The 26,745-nt window shown below is 40.0% G+C and overlaps 1 protein-coding gene and 1 long non-coding RNA gene across 2 annotated transcripts; one reads left to right on the top strand and one right to left on the bottom strand.

The window, feature by feature from the left end:
* On the bottom strand, nt 1-13,731 carry LOC134320629 (uncharacterized). Its single transcript, XR_010013724.1, has 6 exons — nt 13,637-13,731; nt 13,446-13,514; nt 13,155-13,269; nt 9,624-9,715; nt 661-861; nt 1-150 (listed from the first exon to the last, which is right to left on the bottom strand). It is a non-coding gene; the product is annotated as an uncharacterized LOC134320629 (long non-coding RNA).
* An 8,582-nt stretch (nt 13,732-22,313) lies between these two features.
* LOC134320859 (uncharacterized) lies at nt 22,314-23,932 on the top strand. Its single transcript, XM_063002493.1, has 2 exons — nt 22,314-22,427; nt 22,540-23,932. Exon 2 carries the CDS (start codon nt 22,559-22,561, stop codon nt 23,930-23,932), a length of 1,374 nt encoding a protein of 457 aa, XP_062858563.1. The 5' UTR covers nt 22,314-22,427; nt 22,540-22,558.
* The last annotated feature ends 2,813 nt before the right edge of the window (nt 23,933-26,745 follow it).

Below are 26,745 nucleotides of genomic sequence, written 5' to 3'. Positions count from 1 at the left end.
GTAACAAACAGACAAACAATGATGCAAGCAAATAAATAAATTGACAGACAACAAGGCAACAAGGGCTAGAAAACAAAATGCACACTTTTGGGAAATGGCTTGTTTGATTAGTCTAAGATCTGTGCCAAATTTTTTCCTGATGTACGTAGTCTGTAAAACAAAGAAACATCAAATTATTTTTATATTCATTTTTAAAATTGCTAATGTATGTTAGAAGGAACGATGATTCATCAACATCACACAATAATACACTCATCCAATTTATCAGAGCATTTGGGAACAAGTCATTGGTTAACAATTTACAGCTGGTCTGTAGCAATGAAAGTAAATTAAGCTTTGAAAATTGATGCGACCAATTTACAAACCCTGTATAAAAGCAGGAATGCACTCTCTACCACAGTATTGTACATTCAAGCTATCATAATGTCTACAGAAAGACATTTTAACAAAGAAACACAGAGCATTGTAACTCCTAAGGGGCCATGATGTGGTGAATTCAGTTTTTCTACACCATGAAAAGATCAGTTTACATGCATTGAAATCTGAGATTATTTAGCATGTGATGCTCTAAAGACTGTGGTTTAAGCTACATACTGTACTGTCAGCATTATATAAAACAAATATTTCCACTATAGTATTTCCAGAAAATAATTTACTCACTTATTATGTCACACACTTTGTCTGGATCCAGCTGAGGTTTGGCCTCTCTTCCCCTAAAGGCGTTTAAGCACTTCCCTGTGTAGGTGTGTGTCGCCAACTTTCTTCTCCCAAAAACAGCCAGTAATAGATCTTTTGTTGATTTCTTTGGGTCTGTCCATTTTACATTTGCATACTCCAATTTTATTTGGGCTCAATTTTAACCTAACAAAAATTACAATGTTTAGACATTCAACTAATTTAAAATGCCATTTTTATGTTGCCTTTACACATCTTAAGGCAGTGAAAAAGTACAAACCAAAAATGTTGCATACCATATAATCCCGAGAAGTAAATATCAAACACTTTCTGTGCATGATGGGAAATATGTACAAATATGTTACCCTAAGAACTAGATATTGGACAGACAGACCATAGTACTTATGTACATGATTCTTATCAGGACTGGGTGAAACAAATCCTATGGATGGGAAACAAGGGCCAGAGTCCAGCACAGTTTGCTGATTTTTCTGCTCTGACACCATAAATAAGCGTGTTCATTACCTGCTGAACTGACTCAGGTGTGCTTGGGCAGGAAAATCACCAAACTGACATAATCTGCCCTCTAAGACCATAGTACCCACTTCTGTCCTAAACATACTTTTACAACCCAAAATCAGAAGAAAAGTTGTGACAGTATGGAAAATGCAAATAAAATAAAAATGCATTGTTTTTTACATTTACTTTGACTTTTATTTGATTGCAGACAGTATGAACCCAAGATATATTTTTTTTTTTTGAACTGGTTTTTTATTATTTATCACACAGAACAATACATACAAATTTCCAACATGTATGAGATGCATTCATAATCACAAAAAAGAAAAAACAAAAGTGGTAAAAAACATAAATTAAATAAATAAATAAATAATAATAATTAAGAGAAGAGGTAGTTACAGTTCTTGCATTTCAGGCATTAATGGTAACCATTTTTTGTTAAACGAATCTGATCTTAGCTGTAATCTTGCTGTAATTCTCTCCATAATAAAAACCTTTTTAACCATATCTCTCCATTGTATAATGTTAGGTGGTTGAGGTTTTAACCAACACACTGTAATCGCTTTCTTTGCTACCAGAAGCAGAATTCTTAATAAATATATCATGTCCCCGTCAGTCACATTGTCAGGTGGTATACCTAGTATATATAGTGCAGGGTCTAATGCAAATCTGATTCCTAAAATTTTAGTAATCTCTTTTTGAACTCTTTTCCAAAATTCTGATAATTTAGGGCAGTCCCAAAATGTATGAGTCAAGTCCCCCACTTGTCCACAGTTCCTCCAACATAGCTCAGATGTATTACTATATTTTGATGTAACAGAAGGTGTATTGAAGTATCTCATTTTTATTTTCCAGTCAAATTCCCTCCATGTTGGACTATTAGTTAGTTTATGGCCTGCTATGAATGTTTCTTCCCATTCGTCATCTGTTACTATAATATTTGCCTCTAACTCCCATTTTTCTTTAACCTCTATATTATTATCTTCAGAGTCCGCCTGTAACGCTTTATACAGTTTAGATATTATTCCTTTTTTAGTCTCTTCTTCTGCATATGTCATTAATAATTCCTCTATTTTTGATGATTCTCTGCAAATATTCTCCCATTCCCTATGTTTCTGGAGGTAATGTCTTACTTGGAGGTATTTATAAAAGTTGTGAGTTGGTAGTTCAAATTCTTGTCTAAGTTGTTCATATGACTTCATGTTTTGCCCACTGAACAGTTGTGCAATGTATATTAACCCATTATTTGCCCACATTTTGTATCCTGCATCCATAGTAGATGGTACAAAATCTGGGTTTATTGCTATTTTAGTGGCTCTACAAATGGAATTGGATAGTTTTAATTTCTTTCGCACCACTGTCCATATTTTCATTGTTCCCCTGATCCATTCATTTCCTATTTTTAATTTTCTCTGTGTTCTTTCAGTTAAAAATGGAAGTGACTCCAATGGTACCACTTGGCATGACCTTTGCTCCATTCCCACCCATATTGCATCTGTCTCTTTAGTTATCCACATGATTACCGCTCTCAATTGTGCAGCCCAGTAGTAATTTTTTAAATTAGGTAGATTTAATCCTCCTTTGTCTTTTGGACAAAGAAGTGTCCTATATTTAATTCTAGCTTTCTTATTTTGCCATACAAATTTTAATATATATTTATTTAATACTTTAAAAGTAGAGCTAGGAACCCGAATAGGCAGTGATTGAAATAAAAACAACAACCTTGGTAGGACATTCATTCTAATAGTTTCTATTCTTCCTGTCAGGGTCAAAGGCAATATCTCCCATCTAATCAAATCCTTTTTTATCTCCTTTATTAATTTCCCATAGTTCTCTTCATATAATCCAGATGTTACAGGTGTGATAATAATACCCAGGTATCTAAATCCTTTATTAGTCCATTTAAACTGAACTTTCCCCTCTAGTTCTTCTGGACATTTTCCTGAGAGCATCATAGCAATTGACTTAGAGTCATTGGTTTGGTATCCTGATAGTTCCCCATACTCCTTTAAGTTAATCAATAATGCTGAAATAGATGATGTTGGCTCACTAATGTATATCAATATATCATCTGCAAATAACGATACTTTATGTTCTATGCCCCCATCATCTCTTATTCCCTTTATATTGTTATTTATTCTTATTGATTCGGCCAATGGTTCAATACATGCTGCGAACAATAATGGACTAAGACAATCGCCTTGTCTTACTCCTCTTTTAAGATAAAAAAATTCTGAACAGTAACCATTAACTCTTACCCGTGATTTTGGATTTTTATATATTACCTTTACCCATTTTATGAAGGTTGGATGAAACCCAAAAACTTCCAATGTATGATATAGAAAATTCCATTTTACTCGGTCAAATGCCTTTTGTGCGTCTAGGCTGAGCAACATGGTTGGCTGGGGATTCTTTTTAGTGCATGACACAATGTTTAACGTTCTCCTAATATTATTAGCCCCCTGCCTCCCTGAAATAAAGCCTGTTTGATCTGTTTTAATTAATTTAGTTATGTATCTCTGCATTCTTTGTGTCAGTATGCTTGTTAATATTTTCATATCCATGCAGAGCAAACTAACAGGTCTATATCCCTCACAAGCAGTTGGATCTTTGCCCTCCTTATACATGACTGAAATAATGGCCTCTGACCAGGTTTTTGGTGGGTCATCTGATGATAAAGAATAATTAAACATGCTAGCTAACACTGGTGTAATCTCTTCTGCAAATTTTTTATAAAATTCTCCCGGGAACCCATCGGTGCCCGGGGATTTATTATTTTTAAGGGTTTTTATTGTATCCAAAATTTCCTGTATTGTAATTGGTCTTATCATTTCATCTGCCTCTTCTTCTAATAATGATGGTAACTGTAGTTTTTCAAGAAATGTTTGTGTTTTTTTGTCTGTGATGTCAGATTCTGAGTCATTATATAATTCTTTATAATATTCTGCAAAGGTCTCTGCTATCTCTTTTGGCTTTCCCAGAATTTGTTTGGAAGTAGGGTGTTTGATTTTCGAGATTGTCCTATTTGTTTGTGCTTTCCTAAGTTGGAATGCTAGTAGACGGCTTGCTCTGTTGCCCATCTCGTAGTATCTTTGACTTATAAAGCGTAAAGCTCCTTCGGCTCTATATGTCAAAAGTTCCTCTAGTCTGTGCCTGGTGTTTTTCAATTCGAGAAGTGTGTTGTTATCTCCTTTACTTTTATGTTCTATTTCCAATTCTTTAATTTTACTCTCCAGGTCTTTTTGTAGTTTCATCCGTATTTTTTTTAGTCTAGATGTTATTTCTATTATTTTTCCTCTTATTACTGCTTTACCCCCCTCCCATAAGATTGACGGTGATACTTCACCGTTATCATTTAATTGAAAGTATTCCAGTAAGCTTTGTTTTATTTCTTTTACCACCTTCTCATCTGACAGGATCGATACATTAAGTCTCCAGTATTTATAAAAATATTCTTTATCTATCTCTATTGTTAGTGTGACGGGGGCATGATCACTTATAGTTATGCTTTCTATGTTACAGTTCAGAACTTTGTGGGTATATTGCTGGGAAACACAGAAAAAGTCTATTCTTGAATAACTTCCATGTGGATTTGAATAGAAGGTAAAATCCCTCTCTCTTGGATTATTATTTCTCCATGGATCTACTAGACCTAATTCTCTAATCAAATTATTTAGTGCCTTAGATTTTGTTGTGATTGGTCCCTGTTCTAGTGGCAGTCTGTCTATTTTCCCATTCTGTACCACATTAAAGTCTCCTCCCATTATTATCATCCCCCTTCCATTACTGGTAATCACGTTTGCAATGTTTTTAAAAAAAAAATATTTCTTTCTCCTCATTTGGAGCATACACATTCAATATCGTTAGAGTTATATCACCTATGGAGCCAACTACCATTACATATCTTCCCATGTTGTCTTGTATTACATTTTCTGCAGTAAATGGTACGGACTTATTGATTAATATGGCTACACCCCTTTTTTTCCCACCTGAGGCATAAAATACTTGATTTACCCAATCCCTTTTCAGTTTTTTACATTCACCCTCCATTAAATGTGTTTCCTGCAGCAAAGCAATTGAGCACTTTAGTTTTTTCAGTTGGCTCAAAATCTTCTTCCTTTTGATGGGGTGGTTTAGTCCATGGACATTATACGAAACAAGATTCAACCTATTCATGTAATTTTCTTTTGAAACATATTGGTTCTGTACCTCTTAGAAAACAATACAGTTAAATAAAGCAAAAAAACCACATTGTACAAAAAATAAACAATATGCATCTCCTTTCGAACTAATGTACAATAACAACAGTATGTGACTTCCAAAAGTATCATGCCCAGAGAGATGTGGCATGTTCTCTCTGGGAGAATAATGCTATGTGCATCTGCAACTTCCCAGCTGTTACACAAAGTTGCCATTTACTCTAACTGAGTGTCTATCTAACTCCACCCAACCAATATTATTGTTGTTTTATATAAACAATGTCTCATTAGCCTCCTTTATTTATGTAAAGTGTATTCTACATTAGGCTGATGTTAATTGTCTCTTTAATTTCAAGGACTATATTCATTTATGTGTTTATTCAAATCATTTCTTTGAGCCCTACCGTACTGCCCATATAAATGAATTCAGTCTATGGGGTCCTGCCAGTTAGCCTCTGTATTTTGCATCTGTTTTCTTTTTCCCCTTCTCCTTGTCGCCATGGTCCAGTTTTCTTGTGTCATCCCTCTCCGTAGATTATCTGTCTCATCTTCCTCCACACTGATCCCCATTTCCCTCAACATCGGTGCCGCTTCTCTTAGTGTGGCATAGGTTTTAGTTCCTGATTGCAATAGCACTTTCAGCTGTGCAGGGTATGGTGATTGTGCCTTTACGTTTTTCTCCTTTAGTTTTTTAATCACGTCCCTCACCTGTTTCCTCTTTTTCTGTACTTCGGTTGTGTAGTCTTGATTAAAGTAGACAATCCGCCCCTCGTACGTGATCTTTTGTTTCCACGCTTGCTGTATTATGTGATCTTTTATCCGACAGTCTAAGAACCGGACAATGATTGCTCGTGGGGGGGGCGTTTTCTTTCGGTTTAGGAAGCAGAGAACGGTGTGCTCTTTCAATACGGATTTCTAGATCATCCGCGATTTGCACTGACGTGCGAATAAATTCCGTTATAAAACCGATAGTGTCATTTTTCTCAGATCCCTCCGGAATGCCATGAATCCTTATGTTGTTACGTCTCATCCTTGACTCTAAATCGTCACACTTTGCGGCTAGTTTTACCTCTTGTTGCAGTAGAAAAACGACTGACTTCTCCAGCTGCGTTGTTCTGTCCTCCGTGTTTCCCAGCCTTTCTTCCATGTTTACTGCGCGATTTTCTAGATTAGTTGTTCTTTCCACTAACTCTCTCACACTTGTTTCTACAGGGGTTGGACAAAATAACTGAAACACCTGGTTTTAGACCACAATAATTTATTAGTATGGTGTAGGGCCTCCTTTTGCGGCCAATACAGCGTCAATTCGTCTTGGAAATGACAAATACAAGTCCTGCACAGTGGTCAGAGGGATTTTAAGCCATTCTTCTTGCAGGATAGTGGCCAGGTCACTACGTGATGCTGGTGGAGGAAAACGTTTCCTGACTCACTTCTTCAAAACACCCCAAAGTGGCTCAATAATATTTAGATCTGGTGACTGTGCAGGCCATGGGAGATGTTCAACTTCACTTTCATGTTCATCAAACCAATCTTTCACCAGTCTTGCTGTGTGTATTGGTGCATTGTCATCCTGATACACGGCACCGCCTTCAGGATACAATGTTTGAACCATTGGATGCACATGGTCCTCCAGAATGGTTCGGTAGTCCTTGGCAGTGACGCGCCCATCTAGCACAAGTATTGGGCCAAGGGAATGCCATGATATGGCAGCCCAAACCATCACTGATCCACCCCCATGCTTCACTCTGGGCATGCAACAGTCTGGGTGGTACGCTTCTTTGGGGCTTCTCCACACCGTAACTCTCCCGGATGTGGGGAAAACAGTAAAGGTGGACTCATCAGAGAACAATACATGTTTCACATTGTCCACAGCCCAAGATTTGCGCTCCTTGCACCATTGAAACCGACGTTTGGCATCGGCACGAGTGACCAAAGGTTTGGCTATAGCAGCCCGGCCGTGTATATTGACCCTGTGGAGCTCCCGACGGACAGTTCTGGTGGAAACAGGAGAGTTGAGGTGCACATTTAATTCTGCCGTGATTTGGGCAGCCGTGGTTTTATGTTTTTTGGATACGATCCGGGTTAGCACCCGAACATCCCTTTCAGACAGCTTCCTCTTGCGTCCACAGTTAATCCTGTTGGATGTGGTTTGTCCTTCTTGGTGGTATGCTGACATTACCCTGGATACCGTGGCTCTTGATACATCACAAAGACTTGCTGTCTTGGTCACAGATGCGCCAGCAAGACGTGCACCAACAATTTGTCCTCTTTTGAACTCTGGTATGTCACCCATAATGTTGTGTGCATTGCAATATTTTGAGCAAAACTGTGCTCTTACCCTGCTAATTGAACCTTCACACTCTGCTCTTACTGGTGCAATGTGCAATTAATGAAGATTGGCCACCAGACTGGTCCAATTTAGCCATGAAACCTCCCACACTAAAATGACAGGTGTTTCAGTTATTTTGTCCAACCCCTGTAGTCTTGCCAAAGTTCTTTTGCTATCATTCACTGCATCTGTGTGTTCTTGTCTGAGTTTGCGGATTTCCATCAGTATTACCGAGTCTTGTTCTTCTTCCGCTAGCAATTTCCCCCGCGCCATCTCTTTCTCAACTTCGGTTCCTCCTTCTGTAGTATTATCTTTCCTTACAGACCTCATTTTCCTTTCCATCTCTTTCGCTGGGCTTCCTCAGTCCTTTCTTTATCAGTTTATCTCTCTTTCTGCCGTTTATATCGCTTAAAGGTGCTAATTTTAATTGGTTTTATTAGAGCTATGTTTTCTGCTGCCTCCTTCTACATAGCGCCACCGGAAGTCCCAAGATATATTTTATGTTTTGTCTGATCAACTTGTTAATGTACCTCCTAATGTAATTCCTGCATTTCACACCTGCAACACATTTCAAAAAAGTTAGAACCGGGTAACAAAAGACTAGTAAAGTTGTGTAATGCTACAAAAATCTTATTAGATGATTTTGTATAAAAAGAGCATCCCAGAGTGACTGAGTCATTCAGAATTAAAGATGGGGAGGGGGTCACCACTCTGTAAAAGACTGGACAGGCAAATAGTGCAACAATTCAAGAAAAACATTTCTCAATTAAAATAGTGAAGAACTTGTGTATTTCATCACCTACAGTACATAATAAAAAGAACACTTTATAAAACTTATAAACTTTATAAACCTTTTCTAAATCATTATCTGTAAGATTGGCACTGTATCCACAAATGCAAGTTAAAACTTTACCATGCAAAAGATGAAAACAGATATTAGCAAGATCCAGAAACACCACCACCTTCTCTTGGCCTGAGATCATTTAAGATGGACTGAGGCAAAGTGGAAAAGTGTCTTAAATGAACTCAAGCCCAGATAACGTGGTGGTGTTTCTGTATCTTGCTAATATCTGTTTTTATCTTTTGCATGGTAAAGTTTTAACTTGTTTTTGTGGATACAGTGACAAGCTCACAGACAATGGTTCACAGGTTTTGGAAAGTGTTCTTGAGTCCATTCAGTGATTTTTACTACAGAATCGTGTCTGTTTTTAATGCAGTGCTGCCTGAGGACCCAAATATCACAGTCAGACAATACTGGTTTTCAGTCTTCTGTCTTACATAGAGATATTTCTCCAGATTCTCTGAATCTTTTAATGATATTATGTACTGTAGATGATGAAACAGACAAGTATTTTATGTTGGGAAATGTTACTCTTGAATTGTTGAACTTTTTGTCCACACAGTCTTTCACAGAGTGCTGAACCCCTCCCCATTTAATTCTGAAAGACTCAGTCACTCTGGGATGCTCTTTTTAAACCCAATCTTACTGACCCCTTATCAATTTAACTAATATGTTTTTGTAGCATTACACAACTTTACTAGTCTTTTGTTGCCCCGTCCCAACTGCTTTTGGAATGTGTAGCAGGTCTGAAATGCAGGAATTGATGTTTATTAATAAATGAAATAAAGTTGAGCAGATAAAACAAAATATCTTGGGTTCATACCAAAGTAAATGTAAGAAACACTGCATTTAAATTTTATTTGCATTTTCCATACTGTCCCAACTTTTTCTGATTTGGGGTTGTAGTAAAATTTATGGTATCATATTCTTCCTTTCATCAACCACTAAAGTCATGTAACAATGCATTTTATTCTCAGAAAATGTATGTAAAGCATGTAATTTTCATCATGTTCAGAATTACTGCATAAACACAGACATACAATGATTTGTTAGTTTTTACCTGTGTGGGTAAGGTAGTTACAGTCTCATGTGTTTGTATTTTTTTATTATTATCTGGCGGTGGCAACACTTGCTCTGTCTCATGTGGGAGTACTAAGGGGATAAAAACAATGTTACCAGACTGGAAAATTCTAATGATTAACAGTTTTTGAGTGATTATGACTTTTGTTAGAAAATGTTTGCAGCAAAATATTATGTATAATTAAAAATAGTAAACATAATTAAAATTACATAATTATGAAAATAATCATGAAAATGTTGAGTATATGGCTTCTAAATGGATGGAAGTGTCCAATTGACTGAGAAAAACTGTAGCAAAAACATTTGACCTCAAAATTATATATATATATACAGGTCCTTCTCAAAAAATTAGCATATTGTGATAAAGTTCATTATTTTCCATAATGTAATGATAAAAATTAAACTTTCATATATTTTAGATTCATTGCACACCAACTGAAATATTTCAGGTCTTTTATTGTTTTAATACTGATGATTTTGGCATACAGCTCATGAAAACCCAATCTCAAAAAATTAGCATATTTCATCCGACCAATAAAAGAAAAGTGTTTTTAATACAAAAAAAGTCAACCTTCAAATAATTATGTTCAGTTATGCACTCAATACTTGGTCGGGAATCCTTTTGCAGAAATGACTGCTTCAATGCGGCGTGGCATGGAGGCAATCAGCCTGTGGCACTGCTGAGGTGTTATGGAGGCCCAGGATGCTTCGATAGCGGCCTTAAGCTCATCCAGAGTGTTGGGTCTTGTGTCTCTCAACTTTCTCTTCACAATATCCCACAGATTCTCTATGGGGTTCAGGTCAGGAGAGTTGGCAGGCCAATTGAGCACAGTAATACCATGGTCAGTAAACCATTCACCAGTGGTTTTGGCACTGTGAGCAGGTGCCAGGTCGTGCTGAAAAATGAAATCTTCATCTCCACAAAGCTTTTCAGCAGATGGAAGCATGAAGTGCTCCAAAATCTCCTGATAGCTAGCTGCATTGACCCTGCCCTTGATAAAACACAGTGGACCAACACCAGCAGCTGACATGGCACCCCAGACCATCACTGACTGTGGGTACTTGACACTGGACTTCAGGCATTTTGGCATTTCCTTCTCCCCAGTCTTCCTCCAGACTCTGGCACCTTGATTTCCGAATGACATGCAAAATTTGCTTGAATCCGAAAACAGTACTTTGGACCACTGAGCAACAGTCCAGTGCTGCTGTTTCTGGTTCAAAAGTGGCTTGACCTGGGGAATGCGGCACCTGTAGCCCATTTCCTGCACACGCCTGTGCACGGTGGCTCTGGATGTTTCTACTCCAGACTCAGTCCACTGCTTCCGCAGGTCCCCCAAGGTCTGGAATCGGCCCTTCTCCACAATCTTCCTCAGGGTCCGGTCACCTCTTCTCGTTGTGCAGCGTTTTCTGCCACACTTTTTCCTTCCCACAGACTTCCCACTGAGGTGCCTTGATACAGCACTCTGGGAACAGCCTATTCGTTCAGAAATTTCTTTCTGTGTCTTACCCTCTTGCTTGAGGGTGTCAATGATGGCCTTCTGGACAGCAGTCAGGTCGGCAGTCTTACCCATGATTGCAGTTTTGAGTAATGAACCAGGCTGGGAGTTTTTAAAAGCCTCAGGAATCTTTTGCAGGTGTTTAGAGTTAATTCGTTGATTCAGATGATTAGGTTAATAGCTCGTTTAGAGAACCTTTTCATGATATGCTAATTTTTTGAGATAGGAATTTTGGGTTTTCATGAGCTGTATGCCAAAATCATCAGTATTAAAACAATAAAAGACCTGAAATATTTCAGTTGGTGTGCAATGAATCTAAAATATATGAAAGTTTAATTTTTATCATTACATTATGGAAAATAATGAACTTTATCACAATATGCTAATTTTTTGAGAAGGACCTGTACAGTGTATCACAAAAGTGAGTACACCCCTCACATTTCTGCAAATATTTTATTATATCTTTTCATGGGACAACACTATAGACATGAAACTTGGATATAACTTAGAGTAGTCAGTGTACAGCTTGTATAGCAGTGTAGATTTACTGTCTTCTGAAAATAACTCAACACACAGCCATTAATGTCTAAATGGCTGGCAACATAAGTGAGTACACCCCACAGTGAACATGTCCAAATTGTGCCCAAAGTGTCAATATTTTGTGTGACCACCATTATTATCCAGCACTGCCTTAACCCTCCTGGGCATGGAATTCACCAGAGCTGCACAGGTTGCTACTGGAATCCTCTTCCACTCCTCCATGATGACATCACGGAGCTGGTGGATGTTAGACACCTTGAACTCCTCCACCTTTCACTTGAGGATGCGCCACAGGTGCTCAATTGGGTTTAGTCCATCACCTTTACCTTCAGCTTTCTCGGCAAGGCAGTTGTCATCTTGGAGGTTGTGTTTGGGGTCGTTATCCTGTTGGAAAACTGCCATGAGGCCCAGTTTTCGAAGGGAGGGGATCATGCTCTGTTTCAGAGTGTCACAGTACATGTTGGAATTCATGTTTCCCTCAATGAACTGCAGCTCCCCAGTGCCAGCAACACTCATGCAGCCCAAGACCATGATGCTACCACCACCATGCTTGACTGTAGGCAAGATACAGTTGTCTTGGTACTTCTCACCAGGGCGCCGCCACACATGCTGGACACCATCTGAGCCAAACAAGTTTATCTTGGTCTCGTCAGACCACAGGGCATTCCAGTAATCCATGTTCTTGGACTGCTTGTTTTCAGCAAACTGTTTGCGGGCTTTCTTGTGCGTCAGCTTCCTTCTGGGATGACGACCATGCAGACGGAGTTGATGCAGTGTGCGGCGTATGGTCTGAGCACTGACAGGCTGACCTCCCACGTCTTCAACCTCTGCAGCAATGCTGGCAGCACTCATGTGTCTATTTTTTAAAGCCAACCTCTGGATATGACACCGAACACGTGGACTCAACTTCTTTGGTCGACCCTGGCGAAGCCTGTTCCGAGTGGAACCTGTCCTGGAAAACCACTGTATGACCTTGGCCACCATGCTGTAGCTCAGTTTCAGGGTGTTAGCAATCTTCTTATAGCCCAGGCCATCTTTGTGGAGAGCAACAATTCTATTTCTCACATCCTCAGAGAGTTCTTTGCCATGCCATGTTGAATATCCTGTGGCCAGTATGAGAGAATTGTACCCAAAACACCAAATTTAACAGCCCTGCTCCCCATTCACACCTGGGACCTTGACACATGACACCAGGGAGGGACAACGACACATTTGGGCACAATTTGGACATGTTCACTGTGGGGTGTACTCACTTATGTTGCCAGCTATTTAGACATTAATGGCTGTGTGTTGAGTTATTTTCAGAAGACAGTAAATCTACACTGCTATACAAGCTGTACACTGACTACTCTAAGTTATATCCAAGTTTCATGTCTATAGTGTTGTCCCATGAAAAGATATAATAAAATATTTGCAGAAATGTGAGGCGTGTACTCACTTTTGTGATACACTGTATATATATATATATATATTACCTTTGCTTTCCACTCTAATGATCCTTTTCTCTATATTTTCAATTTTCTCCGTCATCCCCATTAGTATTTCTTTTAATTCTGAGAATTGTTTCATCACTACTTTGGTATTGTGTGCCTGGGACAGACAGAAAGACAGATTGATAAAAGTTAGTGATCATAAATTGTAAAATAGTAGAAAACAATTATAAACTGTCACCATTGTAATTATTTAATGTAAAGATATATGCATGACGCAAAACACAAAGGAAAACATTTTTTAATATTGACATGAGGTTAGGTGTGTTAGCTAACCTGAGATCCTGAATCATCAAAGGCACTAGGAGAACAAGGGCCAGCAGAATCAGATACACCAGAAGAACTCTAGAGTGAGAGAGATTATAAACTCTCAAAATATAGCAAAGAGTGTGTGAATAAGCAATCAGTAGCAGTGGCAAAATCATTAGACTAATATATCGTTTGTTGCTGTTGCAGGTATTTCCTACCTTTTGATTTACTTTATAATCCATTAGGATGGACTTTGACATTGTTCTGGACATTTCTTTTTTTTTTCCTTCCTCACTGTATTTGTTGGGAAGAATTCTTCCTGTACAACAAATAGATAACTACATTACTTTTTCTCTGCCATCCTGAAAGTGAATTGTAAAGCAGAGTTAGGTGGTAATCCATGTCAGTTCTTGCCTCATCCTCAGAGGTTGTAGCTGGCGAGGAATGGATAGGTGGCCATTTTTGCCTCTGACCACGGCCACAAATTTCAGTATCCTTCGCAGAATTTTCCCTCTTCTCCAGAGTCTCTAAAATTTTCAGTAGGGTGGATCTACTTCCTTGAGAAACAAAACATACCATTTTAATTGATGTCACTGTTTCTTCTGAAATTAGGGAAATTAAAAAATAGTTTGTCCTGCTTTTTTTTAAGTAACTGTCTCTACTGTCCAGGAATGGCGTTCTACTAGATTTTTGAGCATTGCTGTGAGGATTTGATTGCATTCAGCAACAAGAGCGTTTGTGAGATCAGGATGTTGGATGATCACCATCACACCTCATCCTCAGCTCCCAAACACATCCCTATAGTATTTGCTAGAGCTCAATCATTCCAGAGAACACAGTTTCAAGGGGACATTTTACCTCTCTACCCCACACCAGATTTTATGCATAGTGCAAATAGGTTCATGGTTTCTCTGTTCCAGGGAGTCCTATACTATTGATAATACTTCTCTACAGGGACTAGCTGTATGTGTTTATTTGTACATCTGTGTCCATAATGGGTCTAAATTAAAGTAGCTGAATCCAGAAGGAGTGTCTACAAACTTATGCAATTGTGTATATATAATTCTACACCGCTTTCCAAATTATTATGCAAATTGGATTTAAGTGTCATAAAGATTGAATTTTTCAATTAAACTCATAGATGGTATTGTGTCTCAGGGCTCTTTGGATCACTAAAATCTATTTCAGCCAGGTGAGCCCAATTAAAGGAAAACTGCTTAAGAAAGATGTTCCACATTATTAAAGAGGCCTCAGGTTTCAAGCAATATGGGAAAGAAAAAGGATCTCTCTGCTGCCAAAAAGCATCAAATAGTGCAATGCCTTGGACAAGGTATGAAAACATTTGATTTTTCACGAAAACTTAAGCCTGATCATCATTTGTGGCTAATGCAGAGCATAAACAGGTTCCTGCAGATAAAGGCATAATGAGGAAGGTTTCTGCCAGACAAATTCATCAGATTAAGAGAGCAGCTGCTAAAATGCCATAACAAACCAGCAAACAGGTATTTAAAGCTGTTGGTGAATCAGGAGTCCCGCAAACCTCAAGGTGTAGGATCCTCCAGAGGCTTGCAGTTGTGCATAAACCTACTATTCGGCCACCCCTAACAAGTGCTCACAAGCAGAAAAAAAAAAAAAAAAAAAAAAAAAACATCAGTATAAGTGCCGTTTTTTCAAACATCAGTATAAGTGCCGTGCAACCCTGGATGGTCCAGATGGATGGAATAGTGGATGGTCACCATGTCCCAACAAGGCTGCGATGTCAGCAAGGAGGTGAAGGAGTCATGTTTTGGGCCTTTAGGGTCCCTGAAGGTGTGAAAATTACCTTGGCAAAGTATATAGAGTTTCTGACTGACCACTTTGTTCCATGGTACAAAAAGAAGAACCGTGCCGTGCAGCAAAATTATCTTCATGCATGACAAATCTCGTGCTGCAAAGATTACCTCTGTGTCATTGGCTGCAATGGGCATAAAATGAGAGAAACTCGTGGTGTGGCCACCATCCTCCCTGACCTTAACCCTACTGAGAACCGTTGAAGTATACTCAAGCAAAAGATCTATTATGGTGGGAGGCAGTTCACATCAAAACAGCAGCTCTGGGAGGCTATTCTGACATCCTGCAAAGAAATTCAAGCAGAAACTCTCCAAAAACTCACAAGTTCAATGGATGCAAGAATTGTGAAGGTGATATGAAAGAAGGGGTCCTATGTTAACATGTAACTTGGCCTGTTAAGATGTTTTTGATTGAAATATCTTTTGATTTCAGTGAATGTGACCTCTTAATGCTGCCAATTCAACAAATGACTATTTTCAGTTCTTTACAACCTATATGGAAACTCTGTTGTGCATAATAATTTAAAACAGTGCATTTTGAGTTTTTTTATTTTTGAAAAAAAAAAATACTGTGATCATTGGGAGGTTTGTTCAATAGAAATTCGATTCATACTCTAACTTGATGACTTGAAAATTATACTGACTGTCATCTGCATCGATCATGTAGGAAAATCAGAGAAAAATATAAATTGCATAATAATTTGGAACTTGGTGTATAGTGTGCCTACTTCAGTTCTTACTTTGGGTGAATGTACTGATGTACTGATGAAATTCACTAACCTTTTTGTAGAATTTTTGCTGGGCTTGTTTCATCGCCATAAAATACATCACACATTGAACCCACTGAGCAAATTTCGTTTGCGATTTTTTTTTATAGGCAAAAAATCCCATGTAGGTGGATCTTCTATCCACTGTATTAGCATATAGGCCATACTCTGGAATGAGAGAGAGGGACACACAAACACACACATGCACACGCACACACACACATACACACACACACACACACACTCAGTGAGACTTATCAAATAAAAGTAGAATAGTAAAAATATTTTTTATACAGGTGTTTACTAATTAACAATAACTTTTTCTTATATGTTATATAAACTATAAGTTGATATTAATGAAGTGGCCAGTCAGTGTGTGTGTGTATGTATGTATGTATGTATGTATGTATGTATGTGTGTATATTGTAATGCTGCAGTAAAAAAAAGACAAGGCGTAGACTCTAATTTCAATCTCTAGACCCGAAGCGTATAAATTACCGCCGCGGTGCTGCGCGCGCAGCCTGTGTGTTGATTATAGGAGCGTATAACGCGCAGCACGCCGCTTCTGGTGCTAAATGGGGGTATAAACTGCACCCCGTTCCGCCGCTCCACTCCCCCCTCAGTTCTCACCCATCACTGCTCATACAGTATGAACGACATGCACAGCGTGTTTAGATATACTGTAGATGTAGTTCAGAATTTGTTTTTCAGAATGTTTTCCTGAGATTCAAAATAAAAAAAAATCCCGTCAGAGTCTCGCTCCTGCAAACAGTGTCATGGTTGTCATGGTAACTTTAAATAACGGTACTCCAGCACAGCAAGTTAGCTGTCTGGCTATAACGTTATTAATATCCAATTAATATAACTTAAAAAAAAACATCAAGAAAACTATCGGACATGTCTTACAAATTTTTTAATCAAAATATATGATGTAAATGCAATGTTAAACGCAATTAACCCTAATGCCGGCGGACGTAAGTTACCGTTAACAAACACTACGAACTTAAACTATAAAAACTTACTTAATTGATTTATTTATATGTACTTAATAAAATATAATATTTCTAAATCGCATTTCTAAAGAAAATAAGCTTAAATGAAAGTGTGTATATACTGTATGTTTGTACCTTCTCAGTAGCTGGTAGACTCCTGGTCGGATCCAACGTCTTTAACGGACCAGGTGTAATTCAAATTCTGATTCCGCACGCGCAGGTCAGTAGAAGCCACTGTAGAAGCTTCCCTGTGTTAGCTGAATCTCCCTCTTTCTCTCTAATATACAGTGTATCACAAAAGTGAGTACACCCCTCACATTTCTGCAGATATTTAAGTATATCTTTTCATGGGACAACACTGACAAAATGACACTTTGACACAATGAAAAGTAGTCTGTGTGCAGCTTATATAACAGTGTAAATTTATTCTTCCCTCAAAATAACTCAATATACAGCCATTAATGTCTAAACCACCGGCAACAAAAGTGAGTACACCCCTAAGAGACTACACCCCTAAATGTCCAAATTGAGCACTGCTTGTCATTTTCCCTCCAAAATGTCATGTGATTTGTTAGTGTTACTAGGTCTCAGGTGTGCATAGGGAGCAGGTATGTTCAATTTAGTAGTACAGCTCTCACACTCTCTCATACTGGTCACTGAAAGTTCCAACATGGCACCTCATGGCAAAGAACTCTCTGAGGATCTTAAAAGACGAATTGTTGCGCTACATGAAGATGGCCAAGGCTACAAGAAGATTGCCAACACCCTGAAACTGAGCTGCAGCACAGTGGCCAAGATCATCCAACGTTTTAAAAGAGCAGGGTCCACTCAGAACAGACCTCGCGTTGGTCGTCCAAAGAAGCTGAGTGCACGTGCTCAGCGTCACATCCAACTGCTGTCTTTGAAAGATAGGCGCAGGAGTGCTGTCAGCATTGCTGCAGAGATTGAAAAGGTGGGGGGTCAGCCTGTCAGTGCTCAGACCATACGCCGCACACTACATCAAATTGGTCTGCATGGCTGTCACCCCAGAAGGAAGCCTCTTCTGAAGTCTCTACACAAGAAAGCCCGCAAACAGTTTGCTGAAGACATGTCAACAAAGGACATGGATTACTGGAACCATGTCCTATGGTCTGATGAGACCAAGATTAATTTGTTTGGTTCAGATGGTCTCAAGCATGTGTGGCGGCAATCAGGTGAGGAGTACAAAGATAAGTGTGTCATGCCTACAGTCAAGCATGGTGGTGGGAATGCCATGGTCTGGGGCTGCATGAGTGCAGCAGGTGTTGGGGAGTTACATTTCATTGAGGGACACATGAACTCCAATATGTACTGTGAAATACTGAAGCAGAGCATGATCCCCTCCCTCCGGAAACTGGGTCGCAGGGCAGTGTTCCAGCATGATAATGACCCCAAACACACCTCTAAGACGACCACTGCTTTATTGAAGAGGCTGAGGGTAAAGGTGATGGACTGGCCAAGCATGTCTCCAGACCTAAACCCAATAGAACATCTTTGGGGCATCATCAAGCGGAAGGTGGAGGAGCGCAAAGTCTCGAATATCCGCCAGCTCCGTGATGTCGTCATGGAGGAGTGGAAAAGCATTCCAGTGGCAACCTGTGAAGCTCTGGTAAACTCCATGCCCAGGAGAGTTAAGGCAGTTCTGGGAAATAATGGTGGCCACACAAAATATTGACACTTCAGGAACTTTCACTAAGGGGTGTACTCACTTTTGTTGCCGGTGGTTTAGACATTAATGGCTGTATATTGAGTTATTTTGAGGGAAGAATAAATTTACACTGTTATATAAGCTGCACACAGACTACTTTTCATTGTGTCAAAGTGTCATTTTGTCAGTGTTGTCCCATGAAAAGATATACTTAAATATCTGCAGAAATGTTAGGGGTGTACTCACTTTTGTGATACACTGTATATATATACAGTGTATCACAAAAGTGAGTACACCCCTCACATTTCTGCAAATATTTCATTATATCTTTTCATGGGACAACACTATAGAAATAAAACTGGGATATAACTTAGAGTAGTCAGTGTACAGCTTGTATAGCAGTGTAGATTTACTGTCTTCTGAAAATAACTCAACACACAGCCATTAATGTCTAAATAGCTGGCAACATAAGTGAGTACACCCCACAGTGAACATGTCCAAATTGTGCCCAAATGTGTCGTTGTCCCTCCCTGGTGTCATGTGTCAAGGTCCCAGGTGTAAATGGGGAGCAGGGCTGTTAAATTTGGTGTTTTGGGTACAATTCTCTCATACTGGCCACTGGATATTCAACATGGCACCTCATGGCAAAGAACTCTCTGAGGATGTGAGAAATAGAATTGTTGCTCTCCACAAAGATGGCCTGGGCTATAAGAAGATTGCTAACACCCTGAAACTGAGCTACAGCATGGTGGCCAAGGTCATACAGCGGTTTTCCAGGACAGGTTCCACTCGGAACAGGCTTCGCCAGGGTCGACCAAAGAAGTTGAGTCCACGTGTTCGGCGTCATATCCAGAGGTTGGCTTTAAAAAATAGACACATGAGTGCTGCCAGCATTGCTGCAGAGGTTGAAGACGTGGGAGGTCAGCCTGTCAGTGCTCAGACCATACGCCGCACACTGCATCAACTCCGTCTGCATGGTCGTCATCCCAGAAGGAAGCTGACGCACAAGAAAGCCCGCAAACAGTTTGCTGAAGTCAAGCAGTCCAAGAACATGGATTACTGGAATGCCCTGTGGTCTGACGAGACCAAGATAAACTTGTTTGGCTCAGATGGTGTCCAGCATGTGTGGCGGCGCCCTGGTGAGAAGTACCAAGACAACTGTATCTTGCCTACAGTCAAGCATGGTGGTGGTAGCATCATGGTCTTGGGCTGCATGAGTGTTGCTGGCACTGGGGAGCTGCAGTTCATTGAGGGAAACATGAATTCCAACATGTACTGTGACATTCTGAAACAGAGCATGATCCCCTCCCTTTGAAAACTGGGCCTCATGGCAGTTTTCCAACAGGATAACGACCCCAAACACAACCTCCAAGATGACAACTGCCTTGCTGAGGAAGCTGAAGGTAAAGGTGATGGACTAAACCCAATTGAGCACCTGTGGCGCATCCTCAAGTGGAAGGTGGAGGAGTTCAAGGTGTCTAACATCCACCAGCTCCGTGATGTCATCATGGAGGAGTGGAAGAGGATTCCAGTAGCAACCTGTGCAGCTCTGGTGAATTCCATGCCCAGGAGGGTTAAGGCAGTGCTGGATAATAATGGTGGTCACACAAAATATTGACACTTTGGGCACAATTTGGACATGTTCACTGTGGGGTGTACTCACTTATGTTGCAGCTATTTAGACATTAATGGCTGTGTGTTGAGTTATTTTCAGAAGACAGTAAATCTACACTGCTATACAAGCTGTACACTGACTACTCTAAGTTATATCCAAGTTTTATTTCTATAGTGTTGTCCCATGAAAAGATATAATAAAATATTTGCAGAAATGTGAGAGGTGTACTCACTTTTGTGATACACTGTATATACAGTGTATCACAAAAGTGAGTACACCCCTCACATTTCTGCAGATATTTAAGTATATCTTTTCATGGGACAACACTGACAAAATGACACTTTGACACAATGAAAAGTAGTCTGTGTGCAGCTTATATAACAGTGTAAATTTATTCTTCCCTCAAAATAACTCAATATACAGCTATTAATGTCTAAACCACCGGCAACAAAAGTGAGTACACCCCTTAGTGAAAGTTCCTGAAGTGTCAATATTTTGTGTGGCCACCATTATTTCCCAGAACTGCCTTAACTCTCCTGGGCATGGAGTTTACCAGAGCTTCACAGGTTGCCACTGGAATGCTTTTCCACTCCTCCATGACGACATCACGGAGCTGGCGGATATTCGAGACTTTGCGCTCCTCCACCTTCCGCTTGAGGATGCCCCAAAGATGTTCTATTGGGTTTAGATCTGGAGACATGCTTGGCCAGTCCATCACCTTTACCCTCAGCCTCTTCAATAAAGCAGTGGTCGTCTTAGAGGTGTGTTTGGGGTCATTATCATGCTGGAACACTGCCCTCCGACCCAGTTTCCGGAGGGAGGGGATCATGCTCTGCTTCAGTATTTCACAGTACATATTGGAGTTCATGTGTCCCTCAATGAAATGTAGCTCCCCAACACCTGCTGCACTCATGCAGCCCCAGACCATGGCATTCCCACCACCATGCTTGACTGTAGGCATGACACACTTATCTTTGTACTCCTCACCTGATTGCCGCCACACATGCTTGAGAACATCTGAACCAAACAAATTAATATTGGTCTCATCAGACCATAGGACATGGTTCCAGTAATCCATGTCCTTTGTTGACATGTCTTCAGCAAACTGTTTGCGGGCTTTCTTTTGTAGAGACTTCAGAAGAGGCTTCCTTCTGGGGTGACAGCCATGCAGACCAATTTGATGTAGTGTGCGGCGTATGGTCTGAGCACTGATAGGCTGACCCCCCACCTTTTCAATCTCTGCAGCAATGCTGACAGCACTCCTGCGCCTATCTTTCAAAGACAGCAGTTGGATGTGACGCTGAGCACGTGCACTCAGCTTCTTTGGACGACCAACGCGAGGTCTGTTCTGAGTGGACCCTGCTCTTTTAAAACGCTGGATGATCTTGGCCACTGTGCTGCAGCTCAGTTTCAGGGTGTTGGCAATCTTCTTGTAGCCTTGGCCATCTTCATGTAGCGCAACAATTCGTCTTTTAAGATCCTCAGAGAGTTCTTTGCCATGAGGTGCCATGTTGGAACTTTCAGTGACCAGTATGAGAGAGTGTGAGAGCTGTACTACTAAATTGAACACACCTGCTCCCTATGCACACCCGAGACCTAGTAACACTAGCGAGTCACATGACATTTTGGAGGGAAAATTACAAGCAGTGCTCAATTTGGACATTTAGGGGTGTAGTCTCTTAGGGGTGTACTCACTTTTGTTGCCGGTGGTTTAGACATTAATGGCTGTATATTGAGTTATTTTGAGGGAAGAATAAATTTACACTGTTATATAAGCTGCACACAGACTACTTTTCATTGTGTCAAAGTGTCATTTTGTCAGTGTTGTCCCATGAAAAGATATACTTAAATATCTGCAGAAATGTGAGGGGTGTACTCACTTTTGTGATACACTGTATATATAATATATATATATATATATATATATATATATATATATATATATATATATATATATATAGATGTAGTCACACACACTGTATATACTGTATGTTTTAATTCTCTTATTATACCATACTTGACCCACAGATCCCTTGTCAGCTGTACCAGGACTCCTAATTTTACTAATACAATCTGTACAAATTAATGGAATAATGGACACAGAGACAATGAATACATGTAGAAAAGGCCTGTAGAAAAGGTATTTTTAAAGTCCTTATGGCACCTTATTTTCCATCCTTGCATCTGGTTCGAAACCAGAAAAGGTTTACACATTTCCTATTGTAGTTTCAAGTTTGTTGTTCTTTTGTTAGATTTTTGGATGCTGATTTGATGGAACCACTCCCAAAGACCACAAAATGGAGAAAGGGAAACCACCATTGTGATTTTCCCCAGACTCATAATGGAAACATCACTGAAGATTCATCCCCCTGTTCTGTTCTGGAAATGGACATTGACCTCTCTAGTTCACTACAGTGTGAACATGAGGAGGACACCGTATCATGTAGTGACACAATTTCTGAAGTTTTGCCAGATTCTGGTAACACAGAAGGTGTTCATGAATTTCCAAACTCTGAATCAGAGTTTATGGGGGCTCCACTTTACCCAGGGTCAGACATAACACTTGCACAATGTGTAGTGCTCATTCTAGCTTATTCTCTTAGACACAACTTAAGCGCTAGAGCTGTAGAAGATAATTTAAAACTACTAAGCCTCCTCTTACCAGCAAATAACATTTTGCCACATTCTCTCCATATATTCAAAACACTGTTTAAAAACCCAGCAGATTCTATTACCATACATTATTTTTGTGAAGGCTGTGGAATGTGTCTACCCAAGCAAAATACACATTGTATGGCCTGTGGTGATAAAAGTGACAATGATAAAAATCTTAGGGAAGGTAACTTTTTTATTAGTGTATCACTTGACAGTCAGATCAGAGACATCCTACAAAGGGAGGACTGCCCCATTGTAGAGCATACAGACGTACATCACAGTGAAATGCTTAAAGGAATCACAAACTTTAGTTGTGGTGATGTGTCCTTGCTTTGGAATTGTGATGGTATTTCTGTTTTCAATTCTTCATCATACTCTCTGTGGCCAATTCGCTGTGTAATAAATGAACTTCCAGCTGAAGTGCGTTATAAAAATGTGCTGCTGGCAGGTGTCTGGTTTGGACGTGGAAAGCCAGAAATGTCCACATTTTTTAAACAGTTTGTAGAAGATATTAAAGAGATTAACACACATGGTGTCAAATGGGTGCATCCAAAAACAGGCATTACAAGAGTTTCAAGAGTGTTCCCTGTAGCTTGTACATGTGATGCAGTGGCCAGGTGCATGCTTCAGGGTGTTCACCAGTTTAATGGTGCATATGGTTGTGGTTTCTGTCTCAGTGAAGGAATGGTTGTGGCAAAGGGAAGAGGCTACACAAGGGTGTATCCTGCTGTACAGGCTGAAATGAGAAGCCATGAACATGTTGTGGAATGTGGACAGAAGGCCATTGAAGAGGGTGTTGATCATATCCTAGGTGTTAAGTCACTGTCACCATTGATTCTTCTGAGCAGCTCAACTGGTTTTGATATAGTGAAGAGTTTCCCTGTAGATTATATGCACTGTGTACTGCTTGGAGTGACAAAACAGTATTTAGATCTCTGGTTCAACAGCAAATATCATGACTGCCCATGGTACAGTGTATCACAAAAGTGAGTACACCCCTCACATTTCTGCAAATATTTCATTATATCTTTTCATGGGACAACACTATAGACATGAAACTTGGATATAACTTAGAGTAGTCAGTGTACAACTTGTATAGCAGTGTAGATTTACTGTCTTCTGAAAATAACTCAACACACAGCCATTAATGTCTAAATGGCTGGCAACATAAGTGAGTACACCCCACAGTGAACATGTCCAAATTGTGCCCAAAGTGTCAATATTTTGTGTGACCACCATTATTATCCAGCACTGCCTTAACCCTCCTGGGCATGGAATTCACTAGAGCTGCACAGGTTGCTACTGGAATCCTCTTCCACTCCTCCATGATGACATCACGGAGCTGGTGGATGTTACATATATTTCATTGTAAATTTCATACTGAAAATAACTCAACACAAAGCCATTAATGTCTAAATAGCTGGCAACATAAGTGAGTACACCCCACAGTGAACATGTCCAAATTGTGCCCAAATGTGTCGTTGTCCCTCCCTGGTGTCATGTGTCAAGGTCCCAGGTGTAAATGGGGAGCAGGGCTGTTAAATTTGGTGTTTTGGGTACAATTCTCTCATACTGGCCACTGGATATTCAACATGGCACCTCATGGCAAAGAACTCTCTGAGGATGTGAGAAATAGAATTGTTGCTCTCCACAAAGATGGCCTGGGCTATAAGAAGATTGCTAACACCCTGAAACTGAGCTACAGCATGGTGGCCAAGGTCATACAGCGGTTTTCCAGGACAGGTTCCACTCGGAACAGGCTTCGCCAGGGTCGACCAAAGAAGTTGAGTCCACATGTTCGGCGTCATATCCAGAGGTTGGCTTTAAAAAATAGACACATGAGTGCTGCCAGCATTGCTGCAGAGGTTGAAGACGTGGGAGGTCAGCCTGTCAGTGCTCAGACCATACGCCGCACACTGCATCAACTCGGTCTGCATGGTCGTCACCCCAGAAGGAAGCTGACGCACAAGAACATGGATTACTGGAATGCCCTGTGGTCTGACGAGACCAAGATAAACTTGTTTGGCTCAGATGGTGTCCAGCATGTGTGGCGGCGCCCTGGTGAGAAGTACCAAGACAACTGTATCTTGCCTACAGTCAAGCATGGTGGTGGTAGCATCATGGTCTTGGGCTGCATGAGTGTTGCTGGCACTGGGGAGCTGCAGTTCATTGAGGGAAACATGAATTCCAACATGTACTGTGACATTCTGAAACAGAGCATGATCCCCTCCCTTCGAAAACTGGGCCTCATGGCAGTTTTCCAACAGGATAACGACCCCAAACACAACCTCCAAGATGACAACTGGCTTGCTGAGGAAGCTGAAGGTAAAGGTGATGGACTAAACCCAATTGAGCACCTGTGGCGCATCCTCAAGTGGAAGGTGGAGGAGTTCAAGGTGTCTAACATCCACCAGCTCCGTGATGTCATCATGGAGGAGTGGAAGAGGATTCCAGTAGCAACCTGTGCAGCTCTGGTGAATTCCATGCCCAGGAGGGTTAAGGCAGTGCTGGATAATAATGGTGGTCACACAAAATATTGACACTTTGGGCACAATTTGGACATGTTCACTGTGGGGTGTACTCACTTATGTTGCCAGCCATTTAGACATTAATGGCTGTGTGTTGAGTTATTTTCAGAAGACAGTAAATCTACATTGCTATACAAGTTGTACACTGACTACTCTAACTTATATCCAAGTTTTATTTCTATAGTGTTGTCCCATGAAAAGATATAATGAAATATTTGCAGAAATGTGAGGGGTGTACTCACTTTTGTGATACACTGTATATATATATTAGGGCTGTCAAACGATTAAAATTTTTAATCGCGATTAATCTCAGAATTTCATATAGTTAATCGCGATTAATCGCATAAAAAAAAAATCTGTGTAAATGTTATAGAAAACAAGGATTTTTAAGTGAAATGTTACAGTTAAAATGGTGAACACATTTTATGCTAAATGTACTGATGTTAAAAACTGCTGGGACAAGAGAAAACTGTTTTATTCACTCACATACTAGGCAGTAATACTATCCAGTGGTTTAATGGACGTTTCTACACGAACTGAGTGTGTTTAGACTAGGGTGGCCAGATTCATAGTAACAAAAAGGAGGACATTACACCCCAAAAAGCCGGACATCATATTAGGAACAGGGGGACATGCTACTGCAACACACAGAATGAATCCAGAACCCATATAACAGAGTTTTTGACCAATTTAAGCAAGAATTATATAACAAATGACTGTTTTACTCACTAAATGTTGTGTCTTTTCATATTTAGGTCCGTTCATCGCTGCCTCAAAAGTTTACTTTTTGGCATTTTCACCGCGTTCCTGATCATGAGAGCTGAGTGATTGACTCAAGTAGCGGTGTTTACAAAACAGAGAGGGCGGGCGAAATTCAACCACCCAATCACAGACTAGCTTTTAGAGGGCGGACCTTCTCCGATTGGCCAGTGGTAGCTCTATAAGGAGTCAAATGAGGCTGTTAAACCAATGATATACAAAGCATTTGTTTCGACATGTACCTGAGCCAATGGTAAATAATATTGATCAAAAATGAAACCAGTTCACTCCAAAAGGAGGATTTTGAAGTGTCCGTCCTAGCGTTACGTGAATGGAGGACTGGCAGCTTCTTTATTATGCAAGTGCATTACTACGACACTACGACGCTCGGTAACATTATGTTAACAAACCGCAAATGAAAAACGGTGGCAAGTCCGACATTCAAATGTTTGTTCTACCAGTCAAGTCTCAACATGAACTAGAATTTGCGTTAACGGCACTAATTTTTATAATCGC

The sequence above is a fragment of the Trichomycterus rosablanca genome, chromosome 9 (genome assembly GCF_030014385.1).
Source record: "Trichomycterus rosablanca isolate fTriRos1 chromosome 9, fTriRos1.hap1, whole genome shotgun sequence".
NCBI classification, from domain to species: domain Eukaryota; kingdom Metazoa; phylum Chordata; class Actinopteri; order Siluriformes; family Trichomycteridae; genus Trichomycterus; species Trichomycterus rosablanca.
Note: the sequence above shows the minus strand (reverse complement) of the source record. Positions and strands in the feature narration are given on the sequence as shown.

Coding starts and splice junctions, on each gene's coding strand:
- LOC134320859 (XM_063002493.1), top strand. CDS start 22,559: ATGGAACCACTCCCAAAGACCACAAAATGGAGAAAGGGAAACCACCAT.